The 26,340-nt window shown below is 36.0% G+C and overlaps 1 protein-coding gene across 7 annotated transcripts in view; it reads left to right on the top strand.

The window, feature by feature from the left end:
- Nucleotides 1–26,340, top strand: part of ATP8A1 (ATPase phospholipid transporting 8A1) — a 57,541-nt gene that overhangs the window by 9,273 nt on the left and 21,928 nt on the right. For 6 of the 7 annotated variants that reach the window (XR_009156297.1, XM_058192991.1, XM_058192992.1 and 3 more), the window contains 19 exons: nt 551–678; nt 3,777–3,888; nt 4,882–5,047; nt 5,656–5,783; nt 6,522–6,599; nt 7,506–7,594; nt 8,920–8,964; nt 9,639–9,711; nt 10,690–10,795; nt 13,307–13,389; nt 13,505–13,554; nt 13,632–13,701; nt 16,717–16,801; nt 18,589–18,728; nt 19,302–19,440; nt 21,458–21,522; nt 23,762–23,934; nt 24,777–24,960; nt 25,064–25,174. Coding sequence is in view for 6 of the 7 variants with exons in the window: in XM_058192991.1 (XP_058048974.1) it covers nt 551–678; nt 3,777–3,888; nt 4,882–5,047; nt 5,656–5,783; nt 6,522–6,599; nt 7,506–7,594; nt 8,920–8,964; nt 9,639–9,711; nt 10,690–10,795; nt 13,307–13,389; nt 13,505–13,554; nt 13,632–13,701; nt 16,717–16,801; nt 18,589–18,728; nt 19,302–19,440; nt 21,458–21,522; nt 23,762–23,934; nt 24,777–24,960; nt 25,064–25,174 (2,025 nt within the window). In the remaining variant the exon portion in view is untranslated. The remainder of the gene's footprint in view (nt 1–550; nt 679–3,776; nt 3,889–4,881; nt 5,048–5,655; nt 5,784–6,521; nt 6,600–7,505; nt 7,595–8,919; nt 8,965–9,638; nt 9,712–10,689; nt 10,796–13,306; nt 13,390–13,504; nt 13,555–13,631; nt 13,702–16,716; nt 16,802–18,588; nt 18,729–19,301; nt 19,441–21,457; nt 21,523–23,761; nt 23,935–24,776; nt 24,961–25,063; nt 25,175–26,340) is intronic. The other variant, XM_058192994.1, reaches the window with a different exon arrangement.

Here is a 26,340-nt window from a genome sequence, read left to right as displayed (position 1 = left end):
ATTTGCTTTTAATTGTCTTAAATTTGTCACGTCACCTGTACATAGAATTGTGGCAACTATCAACAGTTACTAGCAACTAGCAAGTTTAATCCGTCGTCATGCATTTTGTATTTGGCTTAGAATGATATTTCTGAATCTTTCCATTCTGTCTTTAACTTTATTATGAACCACTTAAAATCATAATTAAAAATACAGACTTAATTATATAGATAAAATTCTGTGTGTCTGTGTTTCTGACTGACAATAATTTATATGAGGCACAGTTTATTGCTCCAAACATTATGACATCCTGCTCTTAAATAAAAATGAATCAGTTTTCAATGCCTTGATAATTATATGGAACTGAGGGAAAAAAGAGCTTGGAAAACTGAAGCTAACTTGCAGAATGAATTTGCTTAGACACATCGTGGTATAATATGATTTACCATTACCGATGAATGCAACTAATAAATTAATAAATAGATGTAAACACCCATATATAGGAAATCATAAGCTTGTGTTACTTCTTAATTTTTTCATTATCGCATTATCAAAACTTTTGTTCAAACAGGGCTTACCACTGACAGCTGATATAAAGGACATTGACAGCTTGGTGAGACTTTCAGGCAAAATTGAATGCGAGAGTCCTAATAGACATCTCTATGACTTTGTTGGAAATATTAGACTAGACAGCCACGGGTATGTAAATCTTTGAGTACAATTTCTTTCATAACATTTCTAAAATCTATAAAAAGTAGAATATTGATATTGGTGGAAAGAATATTTTCATTGCTGTGTTTTAACAAAAAAAAAATGGTATGTGTCAGTTGTATTAATTTCAGTTGACTTTCACTGTTTAAAGTTCTGGTAATACCCATCCTTTGCACCCATTTTATAAGTAAATATTAATTCAATGCGTTCATTCATCCTGCCATTTTTAAAAAAAAAGTTTGGCCATTTGATTTCAGCATCATTGTTCAAACCTTAAAGTTTGGAGAAAGAAAGGGAATGAAACAGAACAGATTTTAATCATGAAAACAACCAACCTTAGAGCTTACAAGTATTGATAATTACAGTTTGGCTTTTACTCTTCATTTTACCTCCTAGATCTATTTCTAATCTTAACAACTTAAAATGAATGTTTCTCTTATCTGATTCCTTAACCCCACTACTCGGACCTCAGCCAGTATTTTTCTCCAAGCACCCTAAAAATGCCCATTATGCCATTATAGAGAATCAGAATCAAAATAGAGCTGGAAGGGACACTTCAACCGTCATAAATGTGAATCAGTTGTCAAGCATCCAAATGCAAATTATGTGACCATGGGGACGCTGCAACAGTCAGAAGTGTGAAAAATGGTCATAAGTCACTTTTTCCAGCACCGTTGTAACTTCAAACCATCACTATGTGAACTGTTGTAAGTCGAGGACTGCCTGTATCTCCTTCCCCGAAGGAGCTGATGCAAAACAAAAATAAATTTGTGAAACAATTGGCACACTCAGTTAAAATGTTTCAAATGTCTTAAATTCAGACCAAAGAAAACTTGAGACATTTTGAAACTTTCACTATTTATTGAAACTCAAAACGAACCAGTTGCTTTCTTAATTTTCAAGCTTGGAAGCAAAATAGTCAATAATAAACAAAACTAAGTAGTAACTATCATGCAACTTACGGAAAAATTGGCAGATTGGATTATTGTAAGTATTTCTATAGCCTACTCTAGAAGCAATACTTAAAAACATTTCTAAAGCCTAAATTTTGCTTGCATAGCAGCAGAGAACTGAACCCAGAAATGAAGAAATGGGAAATATATTTAGTTTTAACAATGTTCATGAATCCACAGGAAAAATCCTCCATTAGTTTGAGACCTCTTTCTATGCAGGCACAGCGTACTTGGCAATTATGCAACAAACAAACAAGCAAAAAAGCAGCACAATTGTGCATTTGTCAGCTCAAAAGCTCAACAAATGTAACAATGCATCTATTATTCACGTGCACAACACACATTTTTGTATTTGGCTGTTTGCTGGCAAAGCTCAACATACAAAAGCATAATTTGCTGGAAAATCTCAACAACTGTAACAACGGGAATATCTATAAATGGTCATGCACCACACACATTTTTGTTAAGTGGCACTCTGTTCATAAAAGCACAACAGGAATTATCTATGGATGGCCACGGACAGTGCACATTTTTGTGTTTGCCCACAAAAGCTTGATGAACGTATCTTTTTTTTTTTTTTATGTACACTGAGAGCATATGCACCAAGACAAATTCCTTGTGTGTCCAATCACACTTGGCCAATAAAAATTCTATTCTATTCTATTCTAAAAGGAAACACAAAGCACACAGCAAATACATAATCCGCAACATTATGTTACAATCCATGAGCTTAATTTTCATCTAGAAGAATTTAATAGTAATGAACATAACCTGGATGTACAAAACGGCCTAGACTCTGAGAAATGTGGTTAATGCCATATTCTCTATTCCCTTTAACTAGTTCCAGTCAATACTAACTGAGGTTAAAACCTTGGTCTACAATCCAAGTCTCTGTGGCAAAAGAGTGTTTTGTTTGTTACTTGCAGGAAATTGGAGGACTATTTTGTGTTAGAAATGGTTTGCATATCCTAATTTCCCATTCGGTAGAAAGGTACCTAAAACCCAATATTAAGAAATGAGGCATGCTAAGTTCAGCTGATTCTTGCATATGTTCCAGGCCAACCAGGGTCAAGTCTTAGATTGCAGAAGACTTCCTTTCAATGGATTCAGCAGCATTTTAACATCTGGATGGTTTCCGCTAACACGCAAAAGGAAACTCAATGAAGGTAGAACCAAAGCAAGACTTATGATGCTTCCAGGACAAAAATGATTAGCACCTTGATTTTATCAGCAGCACAAATATAAAAGAAGAGAGAAGTCAAGCCCTTTTTGTAGATGACTAAAGTGATTAACTGACAGCAAATAAAGATGAAAAGCTAAACTGAAAAGCTTTTTCTACTACTGTTCCTAATGATACAAGAGGCCTTATTGATTCATATGTACTACCTCTGTCTTTTTCACTCTTAAAAAAAAATCCCTAATGAAAAAGGAAAATAGTGGTGAGGCTTAATCGTGTGACCTGTATTAAATCAGGATGTGACTCAATTTTGGATGCAATGATCAGTTGTGATGATGGACAGGACTATAAAAATATTGGTAAAGGTAAAGGTTCCCCTCGTACATATGTGCTTGTCGTTCACAACTCTAAGGGGCGGTGCTCATCTCCGTTTCAAAGCCAAAGAGCCAGTGCTGTCCGAAGACGGCTCCGTGGTCATGTGACTGGTATGACTCAACGCCAAAGGCGCACAGAACGCTGTTAACTTCTCACCAAAGGTGGTCCCTATTTTTTCGACTTGCATTTTTTAATGTGCTTTTGAACTGCTAGGTTGGCAGAAGCTGGGACAAGAAACAGGAGGGATTTGAACCGCTGAACTGCTGACCTTTCGTTCAACGAGCTCAGTGTCTTAGCTACTGAGCCACTGTGTCCCTCTAAAATATTAGTACAAAATAGCAAGTTGGATGTGTACAATGCAAAGAGAAACATAACATACCCAATGGCGGAATTAAAATTATGTTCTTATTAATTATGATTATTCTTGTGCTATTTCCATTAAAAAGTCTTAAAGTTGCATTTAATAAATGTGCCTAAGAATTTCCCCCAAAAAACCCAATCTGTTTCTATATTAATGTTTCTGAAGTAGTTATTTGGAGATCGATTCAGTGTGACTTAATTTTTGCTGTCTTCTCTTTTAGGACTGTTCCACTGGGGCCTGACCAGATTCTTCTGCGTGGTGCTCAACTCAGAAACACACAGTGGGTTCATGGAATCGTTGTTTATACAGGACATGATACAAAACTTATGCAGGTTTGTCTCCTAACCGAGAATAACCTTGTATGTTGAAGGTCTTTGGACCTTCTGTTCTATGTTTATGCCATAATGGACAGGAGCAAAAGATCGCCTGATTGGATAATAAATTAGAAGCATGATTATACAGGTAGTCCTCAACTTACAACAGTTCATTTAGTGACTGTTCAAAGTTACAACATCACTGAAAAAAAAAAGAGACTTATGGCCATTTTCTCCCACTTACAATCATTGCAGCAGCCCCAGCATCAAAATTCAGATGCTTGGCAACTGACTCATATTTATGACAGTTGCAGTCTCCCAGATTGCAGATTCGCTTAATGACTGTGGCGATAAAGGTCATAAAATGGGGCAAAATTCATTTAACAGTCTCAGCAACAAAAATTTTGGATTCCAGCGTAGTCATAAATTGAGAACTACCTGCATAAAAGAACACTTAACACTACGAACTTACTATACAGACCAAAAAAATAGTTGGCCATCATTGTTATTGGGTAAATATTTTGGTCTCATTTGACACATATCAAGGTTATATCCTTGGGTTTCTCAGTTCACTAGATAAATATATGACTCATAAATTAATAAATAAAAGTGTGCATATATTTTACTGTCAAATTAAATCGGCAGGAATTTATTTATAGGACAACAGAACCCCATGATACATAAAAGACAAGTTTCTTATCACATACACTTCAGTCATTTGTTCATTTTTAAAATGCCACAACACTCTCGTACAGCAATCTTCTGTAGATTGCTACAGAAATCTAACGCAGCTCTCTTTTTGGCATTTATTTCAGCAGTTGTTCCTATTCTTACTAACACCTCCAATGGAATGTATCACCCAAGTTAAAACTCTTTATCTTTTTCAAGCCTTTATAAAATAAGCATTTAAGATGATTAATCCAAGCATGAAAATATCCTTAGACATTAAATAAAAACCAAAATAGCATATGAATGTCATATTTACTTGTTGGCCCTCCTTTTCTTCCACAGAACTCAACAAGCCCACCTCTTAAACTGTCTAACGTGGAAAGGATTACAAATATACAAATTCTGTTTTTGTTCTGCATTCTTATTGCCATGTCTCTGGTTTGTTCCATTGGTGCAGCTATATGGAATCAAAAGCACGAAGGGAAAGACTGGTACATCAACCTAACCTGTAAGCCCTTAAAACAAGTGTGTTTTTCCTGCCACAGTGATACCTATATCTTACTTGACGTCTACAAAGTAAAATAAGTGCATCATACATCCTTGTATTTATACCTGTTTAAAACAGTATTATGGTTAATATTAACTAAAAGTTTTAAATGATTTTTTTTTATAGTTGGTACCCTCAAGAATTGTGTGTATACACTTGCAAAACCATATACAAATTCACAAGAAGACATATTTCTCCAGGTTCAAATTAAAAATTGTGTGAAACCCTGTACAGTAATTGCATTTCATACATTATTTGTATAAAGAGGCTAAATGACTTAAATAGCATCAGCCACACGGTATGCTGGATTTATAGCTTTCTGTCTGCACTGTGTTCTTAGCAGAGATCCATTTTAACTGCTATTTTCCAATTTGTTTTTTGACACCTCTATTCAGATTCCTTTCCAAGGCAAATGATCAGATTCAAGAGCAGGTTTCACAGGAACCAGAGTATTAGGAAAGCTTTATATATAGTTTTTAGAATAAACTTAATTAAAGAAATTTCTAGAATTATTGCACGTAATGTTATAACTCACGTATGATTCCTCTTTCTTCTCCCTATTTTAACAGATGGTGGAGCTAATAATTTTGGACTCAATTTCCTGACGTTTATCATCCTCTTCAATAATCTAATTCCAATCAGCCTGTTAGTTACACTGGAAGTTGTTAAATTTATTCAAGCATATTTTATAAATTGGGTAAATATAATAATTATTGTGCGATTTGCAGACCTTTTAATAATTCATTTCAAATAGAATATATGTAACTTGATAATATTTGATAATACAGGCTATTTGTTAAAGTAGCGCAGATTAAATTGCAGGATAAGATATCACAAAATATATTCTTACATGATTGCAGGCTTTAAGTGGTATAGATTAATGAAATCCTTTACAATGAAACCTTTTTAAGATATGAGCTTGCAAAAACATGTTTACTCCTAATACAAACTACAAAGACAATTAATGAATAGGGGCCGTGATAGCTCAGGCTGTAAGAAGCCTGTTATTAGAACACAATTACTGCAGGTTCAAGCCCGGCCCAAGGTTGACTCAGCCTTCCATCCTTTATAAGGTAGGTAAAATGAGGACCCAGATTGTTGGGGGGCAATAAGTTGACTTTGTAAATATACAAATAGAATGAGACTATTGCCTTATACACTGTAAGCCGCCCTGAGTCTTCGGAGAAGGGCGGGATATAAATGTAAATAATTAAAAAAAAATAGTCTAATGCATATTCTCATTGGAGGAAGTCTGCCTCCTAGCCCTATGCCTGGCTTTATATCAGAAGTATCCTCATCCTATCCTCAGTATTCACACATGGAATACAAATTTCATAAATGTTTTAGTTAATACCAAGTTTTAACCAAGATTGTAGCGGTGTGTGTGCACAAGTTAATACCCTTTTCAGCTTTTTTATTATTATTATTTTATTAGGATATTGACATGCATTATGAACTTACAGACACTGCTGCCATGGCACGTACGTCCAATCTTAATGAAGAACTTGGCCAGGTATTTGGGGGGGGGGGTTCTGTTTTTTTATTAATATGTAATTTCTTAATTTAAATTCACACAACCACCTATTTTAACTGTTATTTATCTGATAAACAGATAACTTGATAGAATGTAAATATTCTCTTATCTTGTGTTTAAATGGATTATGTTTATATTTATCCCCCCAAATATGCCAGTGTAGAATTCCTGGCTCAGGAATTCTGAGAGTTGATGTCCACAAGTCATAAAGGGGCCATAGTTGCCCACCCCTGGCCTAGGGATTATTCTCCAGAACAAATCAGAGTCTAATGAGACTCATTTATATTAATACCCTAATTCAACCACTATTCTGAACAGCAGAGCTTTTATAAAGAGTTCTACAGATGTGGCAAGAGAAAAAAATGAGCCTGGGGTGCTATTTTTAACAATGTCCCATTACAGGAACCATTGACAAGATACCATCAATATTCTAACTCAGTAAGCAACACTTACAATTAGTTTTTCATCTTTGTATTTTTTAAACTTCAATAAAATATTATGAAAGAAACAAAAAGAAAAAGAGTTTCCGGAGATACATCATCTTTAGGGACACTTCCCAAAAAAGAGGATGCTATTTACTTAACAGCTTCTACTAGGTTTAATCCCATCCATGTAAACAGAACATAAATCTTGAAATGATCCTTCTTGAGATCCCAGTATTCCTAATTTGTGGAGTTGAAAATGGTGCTAAATTCTAAGCTGACCCTTTACAGATTTGTTGCCTAAACTACCCAATACTGGAAAGCTTTTGTATATTTTTTTTTTGGCTAACATTTTCAATGTGTTGAATAATTTAAGAAATCACATTGTGTTACTACAACAAGGTTATCATATTAATATATGCGTGATGAAACATTAATGAAAAAATTTACCTTTTTTTTAAAGGTCAAATACATCTTTTCAGACAAAACAGGTACCTTGACGTGCAACGTTATGCAATTTAAGAAGTGTACTATAGCAGGAATATCTTATGGGTGAGTTCTTTTCTTACGTCATTGCTTGGTTTTATCTACTTTGCTACCTTTAAAAAAAAAATAGAGTTGGACATTTGTAATGTCATTAAAATACTTTTGGAGATCTCTTCAGGATCTTTTAAGTTAAAAACAAAAATGTCTCAAAGACAAGCAAACGCCTCTGATGCATAACTATTTCAGGCCCTGCCTTTTACTCTTAAGTCAGCTTCATCTTTTTAGCTGTGGAGTTCAAACGATCCAACTGGACATTTTAAGGGATGTTTTTTCACTTAAACTTTAGCAACCTCTATGGTGCTCTTTCCTGGGAGCCGCTGATTGTCAGATTGTTGATTATTAAAAATAAAGATACTGAAAGCTAAAATACTAATACAGATAGTTCCCGACTTACAACAGTTTCTTTAGTAACCATTTGAAGTTACAACGGCACTGAAAAAAGTGACTTCTGACTATTTTTCACACTTATGACCGTTGCAGCATCTCTATGGTCATGTGATTTATATTCGGCCGTTTGACCACTATTTCATATTTATGACGATTGCAGCATCCTGGAGTCATATAATCACCTTTGGCAATTTTCTGGCAAGCAAAGCCCAGTTCACTTAACAACCGTGTTACTAAGTTAACAACGGCAGCGATTCACTTAACAAATGTGGCAAGAAAAGTCATAAGATGGGGCAAAACTCACTTAACAAATTTCTCAATTTAGCAACAGAAATGTTGGGCTCAATTGTGGTTGTAAGTCGAGGATGACCCATATTAAAATTCTTCGGGATATGGAAGACATATCCCGAATTTGCTCTATTCAAAGTCCATCTATAAGCATACGTGCACACTTGCATTTATTGGATTTTCAAAACATATGATAGAAATTGGAAACTAAAATTTCAGTGCCTCAGACTGTGAAGCATGGGACCCTTCTCTGGGCTCCTGCTTCCTCTTGCACCTGGCTCTGCCTTGTCCTCATGTTTAAAACCTCCTCCATCCCCACCTTCCCTTTCTTTGCTGGCTGGGGAATTCTGGGGGTTGAAGTCTGCAAGCTTTGAAGTGGCCAAGATTGGACACCCCTGGTCTGGAGTTTCCGGAGCTACATGCTTGAGTTACGCACAGCAGGCTGTCCACTCCAGACCCCTAATAAAGTAGGATTCCAAATAACATAGATCACTTTTAAAAACTTATAGTTTCAATTACATGAATGGATCACTAGATCATTTGTGATTTATTTTTTGGGTTGGGGGGCTTAATTTCTCTCTGATCAGCTTCAAGCCTGTCTTAGCTTTCTTAGCTATTTCTCTATGTTGTTCTGCCCTTCTTTACATTTCATGCAGCCATTCTCCTGAATCAGATGATTTTGGCTGTACCTCGGATGAGTGGTAAGCACTATATTTTGCTGCTATTTCCTTTCTACTCGCAATGATCTATAACTATTATTAACATACTGAAACTGAGTGTATGGAGAGAAAGTAATTTTGAAATGGTACCTTCAAATAAACATTTCATCTGTTGAGAAGTGGAATTGCTCATCCATTTTTTTAGACTGAGTAAGCTTTGCTAACTTTACTTCACTCAAATATAAATAACCTGGTTTTGAAATGTTCATATTAGAATTATTAGAGTATTACAGTACAGTTTTACAGCATTATCAAAAATATCCATATCAAATATCATCAAAACTCAATGTCTAGGAAGCCATTATTTGTTATCAGAGGCTAACTTTTGATTTTTAATCCATGGGTGAAAGTTCCGGTTTTGATGTGATTTGTATGGGTAAATTAACTAATATTTCATTCATTTCATTTATATATTTATCATCATTTTGTGTTGAACCCAGTTTAATATGTTGTACCACTTAATCAAACTATAAGTATGTGGATGGATAATTAAAATGTGAGATGCCTTCTCAAATACAAATTAAATACAAATCTTGTATAACCATTACTTCAAAAAAGATGTAAACAGAATCTACATGATTTATACTTAATGAAGCTCTTTTTTTAATCATAAATATATGTAGTAATTATTTCATTTCTTTCATTTTTATTTTTAGCCAGAGTCCACAAGCAAGGGAAGAAAAAACATTTAGCGACTCATCATTACTGGAAAATTTGCAAAACAAACATGTAAGATGCAGAAATACGCTGATGCAAAATAATAACTTCAAAACTAACATAAAATAGGAGGAGGAAGGGGTATTATGTATAATTGCCAGTTACTTACAAAGTAATAAAGGCAGGATAAAACTCTAATAAAATAAATACAGAATAACAGAGTTGGAAGGGACCTTGGAGGTCTTCTAGTCTAACCCCCTGCTTAGGCAGAGAAACCCTACACCACTTCAGACAAATGGTTATCCAATCTTTTCTTACAAACTTCCAGGGTTGGAACATTTACAACTTCTGGAGGCAAGTTGTTCCACTGGTTAATTGTCCTCACTGTTAGGAAGTTTCTCCTTAATTCCAGGTTGCTTCTCTCTGATAAGTTTCCATCCGTTGCCTTTAGGTGCTTTGGATTCTGTCTTCTTTGTGGCAACTTCTCAGATATTGGAATTCTGCTATCATGCCAACCCCTCGTCTTTCTCTTCATTAAACTAGACATATCCCGTTATCTCAATCATTCATCATATAATTTAGCTTCCAGACTCTTTTATCCTCTTTCTCTGCACTCTTTTACAGTCTCAACATATTTTTTTTTTTGTATCATGGTGATACAAAACTGTGAAAAAATCCTGATTATCAGAAGAGTTAACAATATTTATTTCCTCTTAAGGGCTTAAACATCACAGAGGGTAGTTTTGATTTGCATAAAAATAGGTCTGCAATCAAGAATGGAGTGGAACACTGCTCACTGTTCTGACTCATAACCTTTTTTTCTACCACTACCCCTTTCCTTCAATAAACACCTGGTGCGTGTCTTTTCCTTGTCTCTTTCGTTTCCCCTACCATTTTGTTTCTGCTAGGTGAACGAATGTTTTTTTTTTTTAAAAAAACCAATGTTTTTATTTCTATAGCTATTTTTGCACCTGTTTGTCTGTACGTACAGTTTTTAAATCTAGGGGGGGAAAAAGAACAGTTCATTCTACTGTTTTCTGTTTTTTTCAGCCAACGGCACCTATAATTTGTGAGTTTTTGACAATGATGGCGATTTGTCACACAGCTGTCCCAGAAAGAGAGGATGACAGAATAGTTTATCAAGCGGCATCCCCAGGTAAGGCTTCTGCGGCAGCCGTAATCGCTTTCGACTATGTAAAGTTTGAACTGCGTTACGTTCAATTACGTACTTAAAAGATATAGTCACATTGAACGGATGGATTAGCCTGGAGTTGATGCATTGCTAACTGTAGGCTGAACATTATCCTGAGAATAATGTGGGCTTTTAAAGGACGTTTTGGCTTACCACACACAAAGTCACGCCTATAATAGGCTTTGTAGGATTTCTTCATGCAATGTAATGTGAAGAGAATGAATTAGTACCGGTTTAGTTGAACAATGCAGGCCCATAACTTATACCACCGATCATCGGAATAACAGACTACTCTGGATCCTGATCTTCAAAAGTCCATGTGAAAGTCTGTGATTATACAGTAGTGGCCAAAATTGTGGAAGCCTTTTGGGAAAAGTATATTTTCTAAAACTAGCCAATAACACCACTTTTGGGGGGAATAGTACCATAAAATTGTGTATCAATGGAACGATAATTGAATCAAGAATGTAATGCAATAACTTTTATAAAGGATTTGCTATTACAATAGTTACAGTATAAAGAAGAAAAGTGAAACACATAGAAAAAAATGAGATATACAAAAATGATCACCCTGTCATTTAATCCTTAGCTGGATAATTTTTAGTGTGAATGACAGCCTTACAACGTCTTCCCATGGAGTGAACCAAGACTTTGAGTTCTGCAGCTGTTCTGATGTGAAACCAAGATTGGATGATGGCTTCTATTAACTGGGTTTTTATTGCTGGATCTCTTCTGACTCACAAGTTTCTTGAGTCGGCTCCATAGATTTTCAATTGGTCTGGGCTATCATTCCAGCAGTGGAATACAATTATCTTGAAACTCAAAAAAAAAAAAAAAGTGGCATTATTAGCCATCAAACCTCAAAAATGCACTTTTCCCAAATGTTTTCCACAATTTTGGCCACTCCTGTATCTATGCTTGCGTTCCTTGGAGGTTAGAGATAGGGAAGTAGCCACCACGCTTACCTTTATATGTCTTTGCCACTCCCTTCCTGATGGTCATTTCCTCAGCAGAAATATATTTTACATACACCAGTGGTAGAAAACTTGGGGAAATGGAAGTGGGCAAACAGGCTCCATTAGTGAATTACCGGTAGTCCTCAACTTGCAACAGTTTGTTTAGTGACTGTTCGAAGTTACAACGGCACCGAAAAAAGGGACTTATGTCCGTTTTTCACACTTACGGCCATTGCAGCATCCCCATGGTCACGTGATCAGAATTCAGACCCTTGGCAACTGACTCATCACAGTCGCAGTATCCCGGGGTCATGTGATCACATTTTACGACCTTCTGGCAAGCAAAGTTAATGGGAGAAGCCAGATTCGTTTAACCATCCTGTTACTAACTTAACTGCAGCAATTTGCTTAACAACAGTGGCAAAAAAGCTCATAAAAATGGGGCAAAACTCACTGAACAAATCTTTGACTTAGCAGCATAAATTTTGGGCTCAATTGTGGTCGTAAGTCGAGGACTGCACATTACCGACTGATTGATTGATCAGTCACTGCTCTGGTTACTGGTGGGTTTGTGGACCCAGTTTGGAATGCTGGTTATTACTACAGTCTCCTTTATGGCTGTGACCAGAGACCATCTTATCGAAAATCAAATTCCTGTTGTCATATAAGCCACTTACATGTCACCTTGTCCCACAAGATGAGCGACATATAAATTTAATAAACACATAGGAGGTGTAAGAGCATTACTAATAAAAAAGGGGGAGAAAACGCTACATACAAATATATTAGATGAAATCACTAGGAGTCAAGCTTATTTGAAGAATAAACTTTTAACTAGTCTAGCCTATACCCCTGGGGTGGCTGGTGGTCTGCCATACGGTGAGATCAACTAAGCTTGGCCAGGTTCTGCCATTTGCTAGGATATCTTCTTTTTTTTCCAAAAAAAAAAGGCTATATAGAAAGAGGCTGGATCTTTTAAGTACACAAACATGAACTGGTTCTCGAAACCAATTAATTGACTTACAGTTTTGAAAAGGGAAAAAAAATGGAAGAAGCCATAACAATAACACACACAAAAAAACCTGAAGCGGAATTTCATGATTCTATTTCTTCATTCCCCACCCCCACCCCCATCAAATTATATGAACCAGGAAAGGCTGTTATATGATAGAAGTCTTGTTTGGAAGCATTCTTGAATTATGAAATCTGCTTCTTTTTACTTGGGGGGCAGGGGGGCAGAATGTAGCAAAAATTATATATGAATGAAATGAAATTGCGTGTGAATAATAATAATAATAATAATAATAATAATAATAATAATAATAATAATAATAATAATAATAATAATAATAATATTTTAATTTTTATACCGCCCTTCTCCTGAAGGACTCAGGAATAAAAAGGAATAAAACGAAGAATCAAAATCTAATTTCTGGTGGTCAAAACAGTAAACATACTGTATTTAGTTTATTGTTCTTATCGATTTACCAGTGAAATAAGAGTGGATGTTTTGTTACAGATGAAGGAGCATTAGTCAGAGCAGCTAAGCAACTCCATTTTGTTTTTACTGGAAGAACGCCAGACTCTGTCATTATAGAATCTGTAAGTAGATTAAATTAGTAAACTGTCAAAGGTATTATTTTCTCAGTTAAAAAAAAATATATAGAAATTAGAAATGCCTTTGAAGTTGTAAAGTGTTGCTTTTTTTTTTCCCCAGCTGGGTCAAGAAGAAAGATACGAATTGCTAAACGTGTTAGAATTTACAAGGTAATTACATAGGCCTTTTTAATGCTTTTTGTTTTCTCATTCCCTTAAAAATGTTAACTATTTTTCAATTCTTCCAGTTCTAGAAAAAGAATGTCTGTAATCGTGCGCACACCGTCCGGAAAATTAAGACTCTACTGCAAAGGAGCTGTAAGTTGTCACTCCGTTTTTTTTTTTGTTTTTTTTTTCAAATGTAAATTTCTGGAAACTTGATTGTCAGTGATATTTTCTCAAGGAAGATTGTAAGGAATAAACAGAGGATGACTTATTTAGTCATGCCACTTTCTTCTACTCTTTTTTTTTCTATACCAGTAAACACAGAAAAACAGAACCAACGTTTTGTAATGGCACCACCAGGTGGGTGGAAGGTCTCAAACTTCATTTCCCAGAAACCATTGGGATTTACACCCACTAGTACTTTCTCTACAACCACATAGACACCAAGGGGCACCTGACTTGCTATCCTATCTTCTAACTCCAGTGTGTACATCAACACCCAAAGCCTTGTCTCCTGGCTCATAGATGGATTCAAAATTGATAATGTGGCAGGCTCTTCAGACTAATAATTGTCAGATGGATCCCAAACTTGAAGAGATCCAATTGCTCTTTTTTTTCCCCCTTCACTTACTGTCTTATTTCTGGGTTTCTATAGCTGTCTTCACCAAATCTGTGCAATTCTGAGGTTAGGTCTTACGTTTCCCTCAATTATCTTCCATACTCCCATTGTTCTGACTGTTTCCCTGTCCTGTTATTTCGTTAATGTCCTATTTTTCAGCCTCTATTCTTAGAACCATTTTATTATTACTTCTATTTTGTGTTCCGCGGTATCTATGCGCTTCCTGTTTATTCTCATCCTCTCCCTCGTGTCTGTCTCGTTGCTTCCTTTCTCCTTCTGTTCTTACGCATTCTCAGCTGAAGCCAATGGAGGGAACTCTTCTGCCTCTTGTTGGCTTCTTTTTAAGCTGAGAAAGGTGTGTAGTTGTGTCTTTCTTTTCAGTTTTGAAGGCGGGGGGGGGGGGATTTATTTATTTATTTATTTATTTGATTTGATTTTTATACCGCCCTTCTCCCGAAGGACTCAGGGCGGTGTACAGGCAAAATAAAACCAACAATACAAATATACACAATTTAAATACCCTTAAAAAACTTATTCAAAATTAGCCTGATATTAAAAATTATCGTCAATTAAAACCCCATTTAAAATTGGTAAAATTCACTTTTAAAATCCGATTAAGCCAGCCCCGCGCGAATAAAAAGATGTGTCTTCAGTTCGCGACGGAATGTCTGAAGGTCAGGTATTTGACGTAAACCCGGGGGAAGCTCGTTCCAGAGAGTGGGAGCCCCCACAGAGAAGGCCCTCCCCCTGGGGGCCGCCAGCCGACATTGTTTGGCGGACGGCACCCTGAGAAGTCCCTCTCTATGGGAGCGTACGGGTCGGTGGGAGGCATGTGGTAACAGCAGGCGGTCCCGTAAGTACCCAGGTCCTAAGCCTCCTTTCTGATGAAGAGAGGGGAACACCTTGCTTATTTGTTTGTTTGTTTAACAAACAACCTTGACAACTTTTAAGGCTTGTGGACTTCAGCTCCCAGAATTGGCAGGCTAAGGAATTCTGGGAGTTGAAGTCCACACATCTTAAAAGTCTTGCCAAGGTTGGACGCCCCTGGTTTAACACATCCTTGGATCCCAATTCTTGGGTACAGTGCTAAGGAATCCCCCATAATTTAGGAGAAGATAACCTGACCACCAGAAGATTCCAGTTTTCTTCTGTTTCTCTAGCCTTATTTGTTTTTTTTTTTTAGAATAGAATAGAATTTTTTATTGGCCAAGTGTGATTGTACACACAAGGAATTTGTCTTGGTGCATAGGCTCTCAGTGTACATAAAAGAAAAGATACCTTCATCAATAGAATAGAATAGAATAGAATAGAATAGAATAGAATAGAATAGAATAGAATAGAATAGAATAGAATAGAATAGAATAGAATTCTTTATTGGCCAAGTGTGATTGGACACACAAGGAATTTGTCTTGGTGCATACGCTCTCAGTGTACATAAAAGAAAAAATATGTTCATCAAGAATCATAAGAGTACAACACTTAATGATAGTCACAGGGTACAAATAAGCAATTTTTCTTTTAGATAAGACAGATAAGATGCTCGGGTACCTAACTGCATCTTCTCCACATACAGACCCCTACATTTGAAACACAACTGCCTTGTGTGTGGTGCACAAATCTACCAATGGGGAAACAGGTATGGGAAGGAGGGACCACAAGCATTGTCCATCACCCCTGGTGTTTTTTTTTCCCTTCCTTGCATAAATGCAATCAGATTTTACTCAAATAAAAGAAATGGGAAGGGGGAATCAAACATAAAAGTCTTATTTACTTACAATGCAAAAATACTCAAAGTTAAGAAAACTCCAGGGAAAGCAGCAACTGGTAAATTTGTTTTTTTCAAAAAAAAAAAAAAAACTATACACAACTTAAAACTAACGGAAAATGTGGGGTGTAATACTTCACCCAAACCACCAGATGGTGCTGCTCCATTACACGCTGCTCTTTTGAATACCAGCGTTCAACTCAAGATTTTACAGAGCTCCAATTTCTGAAAGAAAAATTCTGATTTAAAGCCTAAAGCTTCAATTCACGGTCCAAAATACATCACTCAGAATTCTGCGCTGTGCCCTCATCATCAATACAGAACCAAAAACATGGGAGACAATTTTATATCTTTAATTTATTGGATATAAATTTTATTTATTTTATATACACTTCCGCATTCGGGTAAACAACTCTTAAAAATAATAGTGATTTAACTAATGCACGCACGTTTATACATTCAGTTCATAGTTCACAATCCAGTAAAAATTGTAAAGGGTTGTTACATACAGGATTGTTTTCAATCAGTCTTTTCATTAATATAGAGGGGCTTTTGTTTTGTTTTTGCTACATAGTGGTGATTTTTTTTTAAAAAAAAAGTTGCCGTATGCTGATTTTTTTATGGAAAATAGTACATGCATTTTAATTAAATAATTAACTGTAATACTACACATTAAATAGAGTTTTTGTTATAGAGCATCATTTTCTGGCCTAGTTTTGCTTTTACATTTTTTTTAATGCTTAACAAAATAGATTTTTGTTCAATCTGTTAATTATTACTATAGGACACGGTAATTTATGATCGTCTAGCTGAAAATTCAAGATACAAAGAAATTACCTTGAAACATTTAGAGCTGTTTGCTACTGAAGGTGAGTACATTATTACTGTTTAATTATAACAGCACAGTAATAAATAATTGAGTATTAATAATAATATAAATACATGATGATTGATGGTTACTTTAAAATCTTACTTCTGTTTTTTCAGCTAGTACAGTGCAGATTAGATTTTTTTTTCAAACCCCAGTAAACACTGCCTTTTGCTTCTTTTCTCTATCTTTGATAAACTCTAATTTGTCAACAAGTGATTGAAAAGCATCACATACAACCTGTGATGTTGCCTCTTTGAAAATGTCAGTTTGAAACCCAATTAGAAAAGAGGAAGAACTTTTATGAAGAAACGCCAGTCCTTTGGCCAGGTTGAAGTATATGAAAACGTATTTATTGCACCTGAAATGTGGATTTTTACCCTTTTCCTAAGAAAGATGGTAACTTCCTTGGGAGGACAGATTAGTAGCAGCCAGTTGGCTGCAGATCACCTGGTTCTCATGTCTATGAAGAGAACAGCCTTTAGGTCACAGGTATCCAACCTTGACAATTTTTGTGGACTTCAACTCTCAGAATTCCCCAGCCAGCTGTGCTGACTGGGGAATTCTGGGAGTTGATGTCCACAGGTCTTAATTTTTGTCAAGGTTGGAATTACCGCTGCTGTGAGCACTAGGTTGATCATTCCCTGTTTTTGGCCGCTATGTAAATTTAGAGTGCTAACAAGATTAATGTATTATTCCAGTGTTTATTTTTATATCCGTGTATATTTTAATCTATTTCCTCTAAAATTATGTTTTGCTTTAGCTTAAAAGTTAATTGTTTTGGCCAATATTGTTCTAAATACAGGTAGTCCTCAACTTACCACCACAATTGAGCCCAAAATTTATGTTGCTAAGTGAAACATTTGTTCAGTGAGTTTTGCCCCATTTTGCAACCTTTCTTGCCATTGTTGCTAAGCGAATCACTGCAATTGTTAAGTTAGTAACACGGTTATTAAACGAATTTGGCTCCTCCGGTTGCCGGCCAGAAGGTCGTAAAATGTGACCACATGACCCCGGGATACTGCCACTGTCACGAGTCAGTTGCCAAACGTCTGAAATTTGATCAAATGACCGTGGGGATGCTGCAACGGTCGTAAGTGTGAAAAAAGGTCATAAGTCACTTTTTTCAGTGCCGTTGTAACTTCAGACAGTCACCAAGGATTACCTGTATCTTGATTTTTTCTCTATATCCCTAAGGTACAATATTTAGAAAGTCATGGGGTGAAGTTGGAAAGTTGAGGCAAATCTCATTCACATTGATACATTTGGACACAGATTTAGATATTGAAGGGGAAATTGTTATAGACTAATAATAACTCTGTTTCGGGATTATGACAGGAAAGGAAGAGTTGTTTATTTGTTTATTTATCCACTTGACACAGACACCTATCTCACAATAGCAGTTCTGATTGTTGGCAGCATTTAAGACAGTAGCCAAGTGTCTAAATTTTGATCACGTGACCATGGGGATGCTGAAAAGGTGATATGTGTGAAAAACGGTCATAAATCACTTTTTTCACTGCCACTGTAACTAATTGACTCGAACAATCATTAAATGAACTGTCGTAAGTCGAGGACTGCCTGTATTGCAGTTCTTGTTGCTGGTTTAAAGATTCAGACAGAATTTCTGTTTCAGAATTCTGGTTGCAAACTTCACAAAACAAAACAAAACAAAAAAGAACCTTTTTATTTTATTTTATTTTTTTGGCCTATAATCTGCTTGAATCCAAAATTCCAAACTTAACAGAGAAGTAATAGTTATGGACCGTTATGTGGCTGTTTCTGTAGGTTTGAGGACCCTCTGTTTTGCTGTGGCTGAGATTACAGAAAGTGATTATCAGGAGTGGCTGAACGTGTATCAAAAAGCAACAACTTCTATTCAAAACAGAGCCCTGAAACTTGAAGAGAGTTATGAACTAATTGAAAAAGTAGGTGGTCCGTGTTGCTTAACTCTCTGCAATTAAGTTTACTGAGATTTGAGTTAATTGTATGTAGATTTTATTATAAATTAACATTGTAGCTTAGCACTGATTGAATAAATTTTTAAAGGGGGGGTTTACCTCATATTTTCAGACTTCTGGATTGAAAGATCTCTAATAGCTTGAAAGTAGTTAACAAGAAGCTTCCAAACATGATTTTAAAAATAAGTTTGGGAATTTAAATTGTCATTTAAAAGGCACCAACCATAGTTGCAAGCAAGATGGTTGCCTCTCATTGCTCAATATCCAGCAGAGAAGACTATCTTGTGTCATTGTCACAAGGAGCAATTGTTTGGAGCCCATTTCAATTTTTTCTTACGAGATTTTATTTTTCTTGCAAGAAAAAGACTTTGTTAAGAAGGGAAAAATGGAATAGCCGTCTCACGATACTACAGGAATCTTCTGTTAGTAAGTGCCTTAGTTGCAGGTGTGTTTGCTATAGTACCAGATCCTGAATCTAAATTATATTTCTTGCTTGCTTTAAGAAAAGGAAGCTAATTCTTTCGCGTGTTTTTTCTGAAGAATCTCCAGTTACTTGGAGCTACAGCCATAGAAGATAAGCTACAAGACGAAGTGCCTGAAACCATCGAAACGCTCATGAAAGCAGATATCAAAATTTGGATTCTTACTGGAGACAAACAAGAGACAGCTATTAACATTGGTAATGTGTTAAATTGAGTTTGTAAACTTAAATGTATGCATCTTCTTCTTCTTGTGCCCTATCCATCATCGGATGTTGGTGATCCTATTTTTATCAACAGCCGCATGAAAAAGTGCTGCAGAGTTTTGTCCAAACCGGTCCCTTAGATTTTGTATGCATATATTTAATGTATGCATATATTTAACTAATTGAAAAAAAGATACATATTTTCTTTGGGAATTATTCAGGATTTCCTTTGATTACCGTATTTTTCAGAGTATAGGACGCACTTTTTTCCCTCCTAAAAGAGGCTGAAAATTTGGGTGCATTTTATACTCCGAATGTAGCTTTTTCGAAGCTTTTTTTTTCCCCAGCCATAACAAGGTGCTAGCAGTGAAGCAGTTTGCCTGCTCCCTCCAACTCTCAGCTGTGAAGCTTTTTTTCAGCCCTAACAAGGTGGTAGCGAGTGAAGCGATCTCTGTACTTTGCCTGCTTTTCTCATTGCTTCTCTCTCCAAAGATCAGTTGTGCTTTAGAAGCTGTTTTTTTATCCCCAAGCAGGGGATAAAAACCAGCAAACTAATGTGCTGAAGCTGACCAGACTAAGGACGCTAGCCAGATAAATATCTGGTAGGCAGATTTTTTTCTTTTTATTTTCCTCCCCAAAAACTAAGCTGTGTCTTATACTCCGAAAAATATGGTATGTTTTTCTGATAACAAGAGGAAAGGAAGAATTGACTATATGAATACAATTTTGGATTAGTGAAGAAATTGGTTATGTCCCAGTGATTGTTCCAGCAATCACAGAATGGAAGATAGCAACAACTAATAAATAATAATTAAGAGAAATCAATTATTTATTAAATATGTCCATTGGATGTATTATATTAATCATCAGTATTGGATATCATTGCTAAACATTGATTATGATTACATTTATAAACATATATCGTTGATAATTAATAATACCCACATACATACTGTATTTTAATTAAAAGACTTTCAATTAAGCAGCCGGTGACAGCTTCTACTAAGTGATCTTTACGAAGTGCCATAACATTCCCTAGAAGCTATGGGCCGGAATAGCTCAGGCTGTTAAGAAGCCTGTTATTAGAACACAGTAGCCTGCAATTACTGCAGGTTCAAGCCCGGCCCAAGGTTGACTCAGCCTTCCATCCTTTATAAGGTAGGTAAAATGAGGACCCAGATTGTTGGGGGGGCAATAAGTTGACTTTGTAAAAAATATACAAATAGAATGAGACTATTGCCTTATACACTGTAAGCTGCCCTGAGTCTTCGGAGAAGGGCGGGATATAAATGTAAAAAAAAAAAAAAGAGTTTTAGCAAATTTCTGGCTTTTGCCTGAAATATTTTGATAGCAGCATGGCATATTTCTGTTCAGTAACTCAAGATCAAATGGATGTCACATAAAGAATATTGGCATTTTCATTAGCATGAGAAATTTTGGAACTCCTTTAGAATTTTTCCTAATCCTGCAGTTCTGTGACCTACAAATGCAATCTGAACTTCATCTAACTCTAATTAATATAGAAAGAGATTATGGTTAAAGAATACACAAAAAAAGCATTGATGAAGGTTCTTTATACAATTGCATTTATTTATGGTCCCAGAAACAATAAATTACTCCTGACTCTCATTGACTTCAGCTTCTGACTCAACTTCCCCTTTTAAAAGAGAATATCCTATAGTTTAGCATATATATTTTTTCAAATAAAGATAGCGAATGTTGGCTGAATATGTTCTATAAAAGCAAAACACAATATGTTATTTTGTGTGTTCTTTGTTTACCTGAAATCAAATAGGATGCTCAACTTTCTAGTATTCTCTTTAAATATCTATTCTCTCAAAGGGCCTTGAATTTCCCACCAAACCTCCATATTTATTTATCCAGGCCACAATATTCTTGCATTTTAATGTCTCAGTGTTAGGAATCATGTTTATATCTTTATGTATCTGTAATTACAACTTTTAAAAATCCTGACACAATAGTGTACTTTTTTTTTTTTTTGGTCTAATAGGACATTCCTGTAAACTGTTGAAAAAGAACATGGGGCTGATTGTTATAAATGAAGGCTCCCTTGATGTAAGTATAATCTAAATTTGTATCACAGTCTATGTACAGTCTATGTACAGTCTATGTAAAAAAATAAATATGGATTAATAATTTACGTTCTGATTAATAGGAAGCATGTAACCTCTAGGCCTTTTTCTTCTTTGATCTAAATATTTTTCCGAAAGTTATGCTTTAGAAAATGTTGATATAAAGCTAGCATGGGGCTAAATTTTGTCATAAAGGAGAAATTACAAAATCATTTCTGCAGGAACGATTAGAAATGTTTAAAAATGGAGCTTCGTTCACCGTGCAAGCCACCATTTCTTTTAAAAAACAGAAATCTTGCATTAGTTAAAACTCTCCTCCCAGTTGCACAGATGGACATGCTCTTTCTCATTCTCTCATGCACACACGGACATGCGCCTGCAGACATAGAAAATCTCATAACTCTTGAGACGTGCTAATCTGTTAGAGAGTGCGTCCTTCTCCAGTCTCCACTGTATGTAGAGAGAGAATACTTTAGCCTAACAATAAACAAATAGGTTGAAGAACATCACAGTAAGATGGACGATAATGTGATGTTAGTTAAACAAAGCAGGCTGTACACCTCTTCTGATCTCAAAATATAGAAAACATGCAGTGAAAAAATTTTTTTTAAACCCTAGCCTTTGCTCTGCCATGTTTTCAGTACATGTTCTGTACCTCTGTTTGGTTACTAAAAACGAGAGCTTGGAAGATTTGTAATGATGGGAACTTTCTTGACTGCAAAAATATTGTTCATCTATATCACCTACGCCTCTTACGAGCTATGAAAGCGAAACGATATTATGTCAGTCTCGTTGCATCAAGAGGGTTTTTCCCCGTAACTCCAAACATGATTGCATTTTACTGGAATGGCTCAATTTGAAGACAGACCAAGAAACATTCTCAACAAATCCTGTGATAGGCATTAGAACAGATACTGAAGTTCTTGAGAAGGTAAGTAGCGGTTGCCTTGAATTTAGAAGGCAGAAAAGAGGATAACGACAGTTGATCACTAGCAAGCAGTACTGAACTGTATGTAATTATGACTGACAGATTTTCCTAATAGACGTGATCCCAAATTGTTTATTCCTAGCACTGATTTTAAAAAAAGGCTTCAGCTGCAGTAGTCTGTCTCATTTTGGAGGAAAATGCAAAATGCTACGATAATGTGTCTTGCAAGTTTGTTTTATTAAAGTTTACCAGGAAAAAAAAAAAGAGGTGGATTAGTAACTAGCCTCATCTAGTTAAATAGATTTAATCCCCTAGCAAAGCCTCTCAATTGGTTTTGAATTATCCACTAAAAGACACAACTGGGTTGCAGAGTTTCATTGACAAAAATAACAGAGTTTATTTCTTTCTCTCTTTTTTTTTGTAAAAAGTTTTTTATTTTCTTATACACATTTAGTAAATGTACATTTTCTTGTTCATAAATAATCATACATATTCTCTCTAAAGAAAGCACAATAATAATACATTTTAATTGCATTTGGAGTTGCTCTTCTACCCTTTCTTTCCCTCCGTTTTACAACAAACCTCCTTCTTCCTTTTCCCTCCCTCCTTCTCCTTTCCTACCTTCTTCATCCTCCTCACCTTCCTCATACCTACTTCCCCTTCCTCTCCTCTCCCCTACTCCTCTTCTCTTTCCCTCCTTTCTCACCTTCTCTCCGACTCTTGTCCCCTAACTTATCTTCCTCTCCTTCCCTCCATCCCTCTCTCTCCTTCACCTCCTCTATCTATAAATAACAGAGTTTATTTCTGAGGAAGCAAATATAGATAGAATTCTAGCATATGGCAGTATTAACATTTATGCATAGTGTATAAAAAGCAATTAAAGGTTCACGTTTTCCAAAAAACACAATAAATGACATTGATATAGCCTGAACCCAATTAAATAGGAACCTGGTTATGCAAGCAGGTATCAAGATTCATATAAGAAAGATCACCATTCATATTTGCCAGGTGAAAACCTTTTTTCTTCCCCCGGACAAGTTTAATTGTGAGCTAAGCCGGCTTTTATTTTGTGGCAGTTTTATTTTTCCTGTTTTTAATCGGTTCTGATTTCAATCCCTGTTGCTGTTGGATTTGGTACCTATTTTTTTTTAAGAGTAATTTTAATTCTGCTTTTAACTCCCTTGATAATTATGTTAATAAAGTCGCAGAGAATAAAATAAGCATTTTAATGGAAGAAGAACCCCAGGAACAACAAACAAGGAATGTGTGTGCTTATTGTTGTGGTGTTTTACAGGCAACAAGAGAGACCTTAACCCATCACTGCAGCACCCTGGGTGAGGCGTTGAGGAAGGAAAATGATTTTGCACTAATCATTGACGGCAAAACATTAAAATACGCTTTGACATTTGGTGTAAGGCAGTATTTCTTAGATTTGGCTCTGTCCTGCAAAGCTGTCATTTGTTGCAGGTAAACCTTTCTTCTTCTTCTTTTTCTTTGCTCACACAATTTTAGGGAGAATTCCTCCAAAACATTTTTGGTTCCAGTTGAATTTACAGTAAAGTTGTCAATGTTTATGGGAACTACATAATGTCTGTTTATTTATTTATTTAGGGAATTTATATTGCCACCTATTTGCTCATGGCGACTCAACATAAAACCTCATATAAAAACAATAAAACTAATAAAAGAAGAGTCATATAATAAATTAATATAATAAAATCACACACACACCCGCCCCGGCAACAGCACCTCACACGAGCCATTTAATGGGCTCCATCCCGCTCTGGGTTCCTCAGACCCTCTGGCAGGACCAGGTCTTCAGCGCCTTCTGGAACAGTGTTGTAGTGGGGGCCATTCTAATCTTTGGGGGGATGATGTTCCAGAGAGAAGGGGCCACCACCGAGAAGGTATATCTCCCTAGGGGACGGGACCCACAACATCCCCTGCCTCCCTGCTCTGATGGGTTGGGTAGATGTGACCGGCAAGACACGGTCCCTCAAATAACCTGGTCCCAAGCCATGAAGGGCTTTAAAGGTGATAACCAGCTATGCTAGTGTTAGACTGCTATCTCTAAAACAAAAAGTATTTTAATTAGTATTAGCATTGATTTTTGTTTAGTATGTCCATAGCTGGCATAGAGCTACAGTCCTTCACCTTCTCCATCTGGATTGAGACCCTTATACAGGTGGTCCTTGACTTACTAACTTTTGTTTAGGGACCATTTGAAATTACGACAGTAATCTATTTCCCGATGACCATTATTTAAGTTTAATAACAATATTGGGGTTTTTTTTTTCCTTTTTTTCTAGAGTTTCGCCTCTGCAGAAATCTGATATTGTAGAAATGGTTAAAAAACAGGTAAAGGTAGTGACCTTGGCTATTGGGGATGGAGCGAATGATGTCAGCATGATACAAACGGCACACGTAGGCGTTGGCATTAGTGGAAACGAAGGTCTCCAAGCCGCTAATTCTTCAGATTATTCAATAGCTCAGGTAGGGTCTTCCACTGGTTGAGAATATTAAAGCATTGCCAATACGTGATTGTAAGCATCAAAGACTTAAACCCTGCATGTCTTTTTTTTTTCTTTGTCTGTAGTTCAAGTACTTGAAGAACTTACTTCTGGTCCATGGTGCCTGGAATTACAGTAGAATTGCTAAATGCATTTTGTATTGCTTCTACAAGAATATCGTCCTTTATATTATTGAGGTAAGAATGGGCTTACATGGGGTGGGGGTGGGGGACACACCTCTCAATCTTTTTCCCCCCAAATCTCAATTGAAAGGTATGGTTTTATCCATTTCAAACATTCCTTTCTATTTTGATTTATGAAACACAATGCAAAGAGAAATTGGCATCCTTTAGATTTGGTGGCTACATGATATGCATTAATTCGAATTAAAGCAGGGAATAAATATAATCATAAAGATGTTTTATTTGTTATTTCAGCAAGAATTAAGAAACATGATTATGTTACCGAATTTTAGCATGTATACTTCTCATTTGTTTCAACAACTTAAAACAAATTACTACTATACGTTAATAAATTATATCCAGTCCTATTTTCTAGATTGCCAAGAGATATACGATCTTAAGTTTTGTTCAACATCTTTTGAATTATCCTAACCCAGGGGTGTCCAAACTTAGCCCCTTGAAGAGTGGTGGACTTCAACTCCCAGAATTCCCCAGCCAGCATGAGCTAGAAATATGAGCAAGTTGCTGATATTTCTAGTTCAACTTTGGACATCCCTGCCCTAACCCTAGGACCAAGAATTAACAACATCCTGAAGATAACAAATATTAACTGAAAACATGAAATCAACATATTTTCAGTCATCCATGGAACCTTCTTTCTCAGTAGCTACCTCTCCATTTCTAGAAATGTCTCCCTTCCTTTTGTGATTTTTATCCCACTTCTAACGTCACAGTTAAGGATACATTATTGGCTAAAACATTTTTACAGTGGCACATATTTAACTTAGACTGAATGTCAGCCCTCTTTCCCTGAAAGCTTTTACTAGGAAACACAATGCTTAAATGCATCCGCATTTTTGGCCTAAATACATCGGTATTTTTTGTGGCTCCAGAGTTAACAAAGCTGCCTGCAAAATTTCTCTTCTTTGCTTGGATTTTATGTTCTGTTTTGCCAACTAAAATAAATCAGTGGGTGACTGAAACGTCAGACAATCTTAGTTTAATTAACGAACAGAACATCAATAGCTTAGTAACAATTATTGTCTCATCTGAGAATTCTAACTTTTTAGCGCATTTTGCCTCTGAGATTGAAGACGTTGAAAGTCCCTGATCTCAAAATGATCTGCCAATCACTTAACCTACATTCAACTTTTGCAGCTCATGCAGTGGTTAATAGCTTA

The sequence above is a fragment of the Ahaetulla prasina genome, chromosome 8, assembly GCF_028640845.1.
Source record: "Ahaetulla prasina isolate Xishuangbanna chromosome 8, ASM2864084v1, whole genome shotgun sequence".
NCBI lineage: Eukaryota > Metazoa > Chordata > Lepidosauria > Squamata > Colubridae > Ahaetulla > Ahaetulla prasina.
The sequence above is the reverse complement of the archived record's forward strand: the minus strand, read 5'-3'. Positions and strand labels throughout refer to the sequence as shown.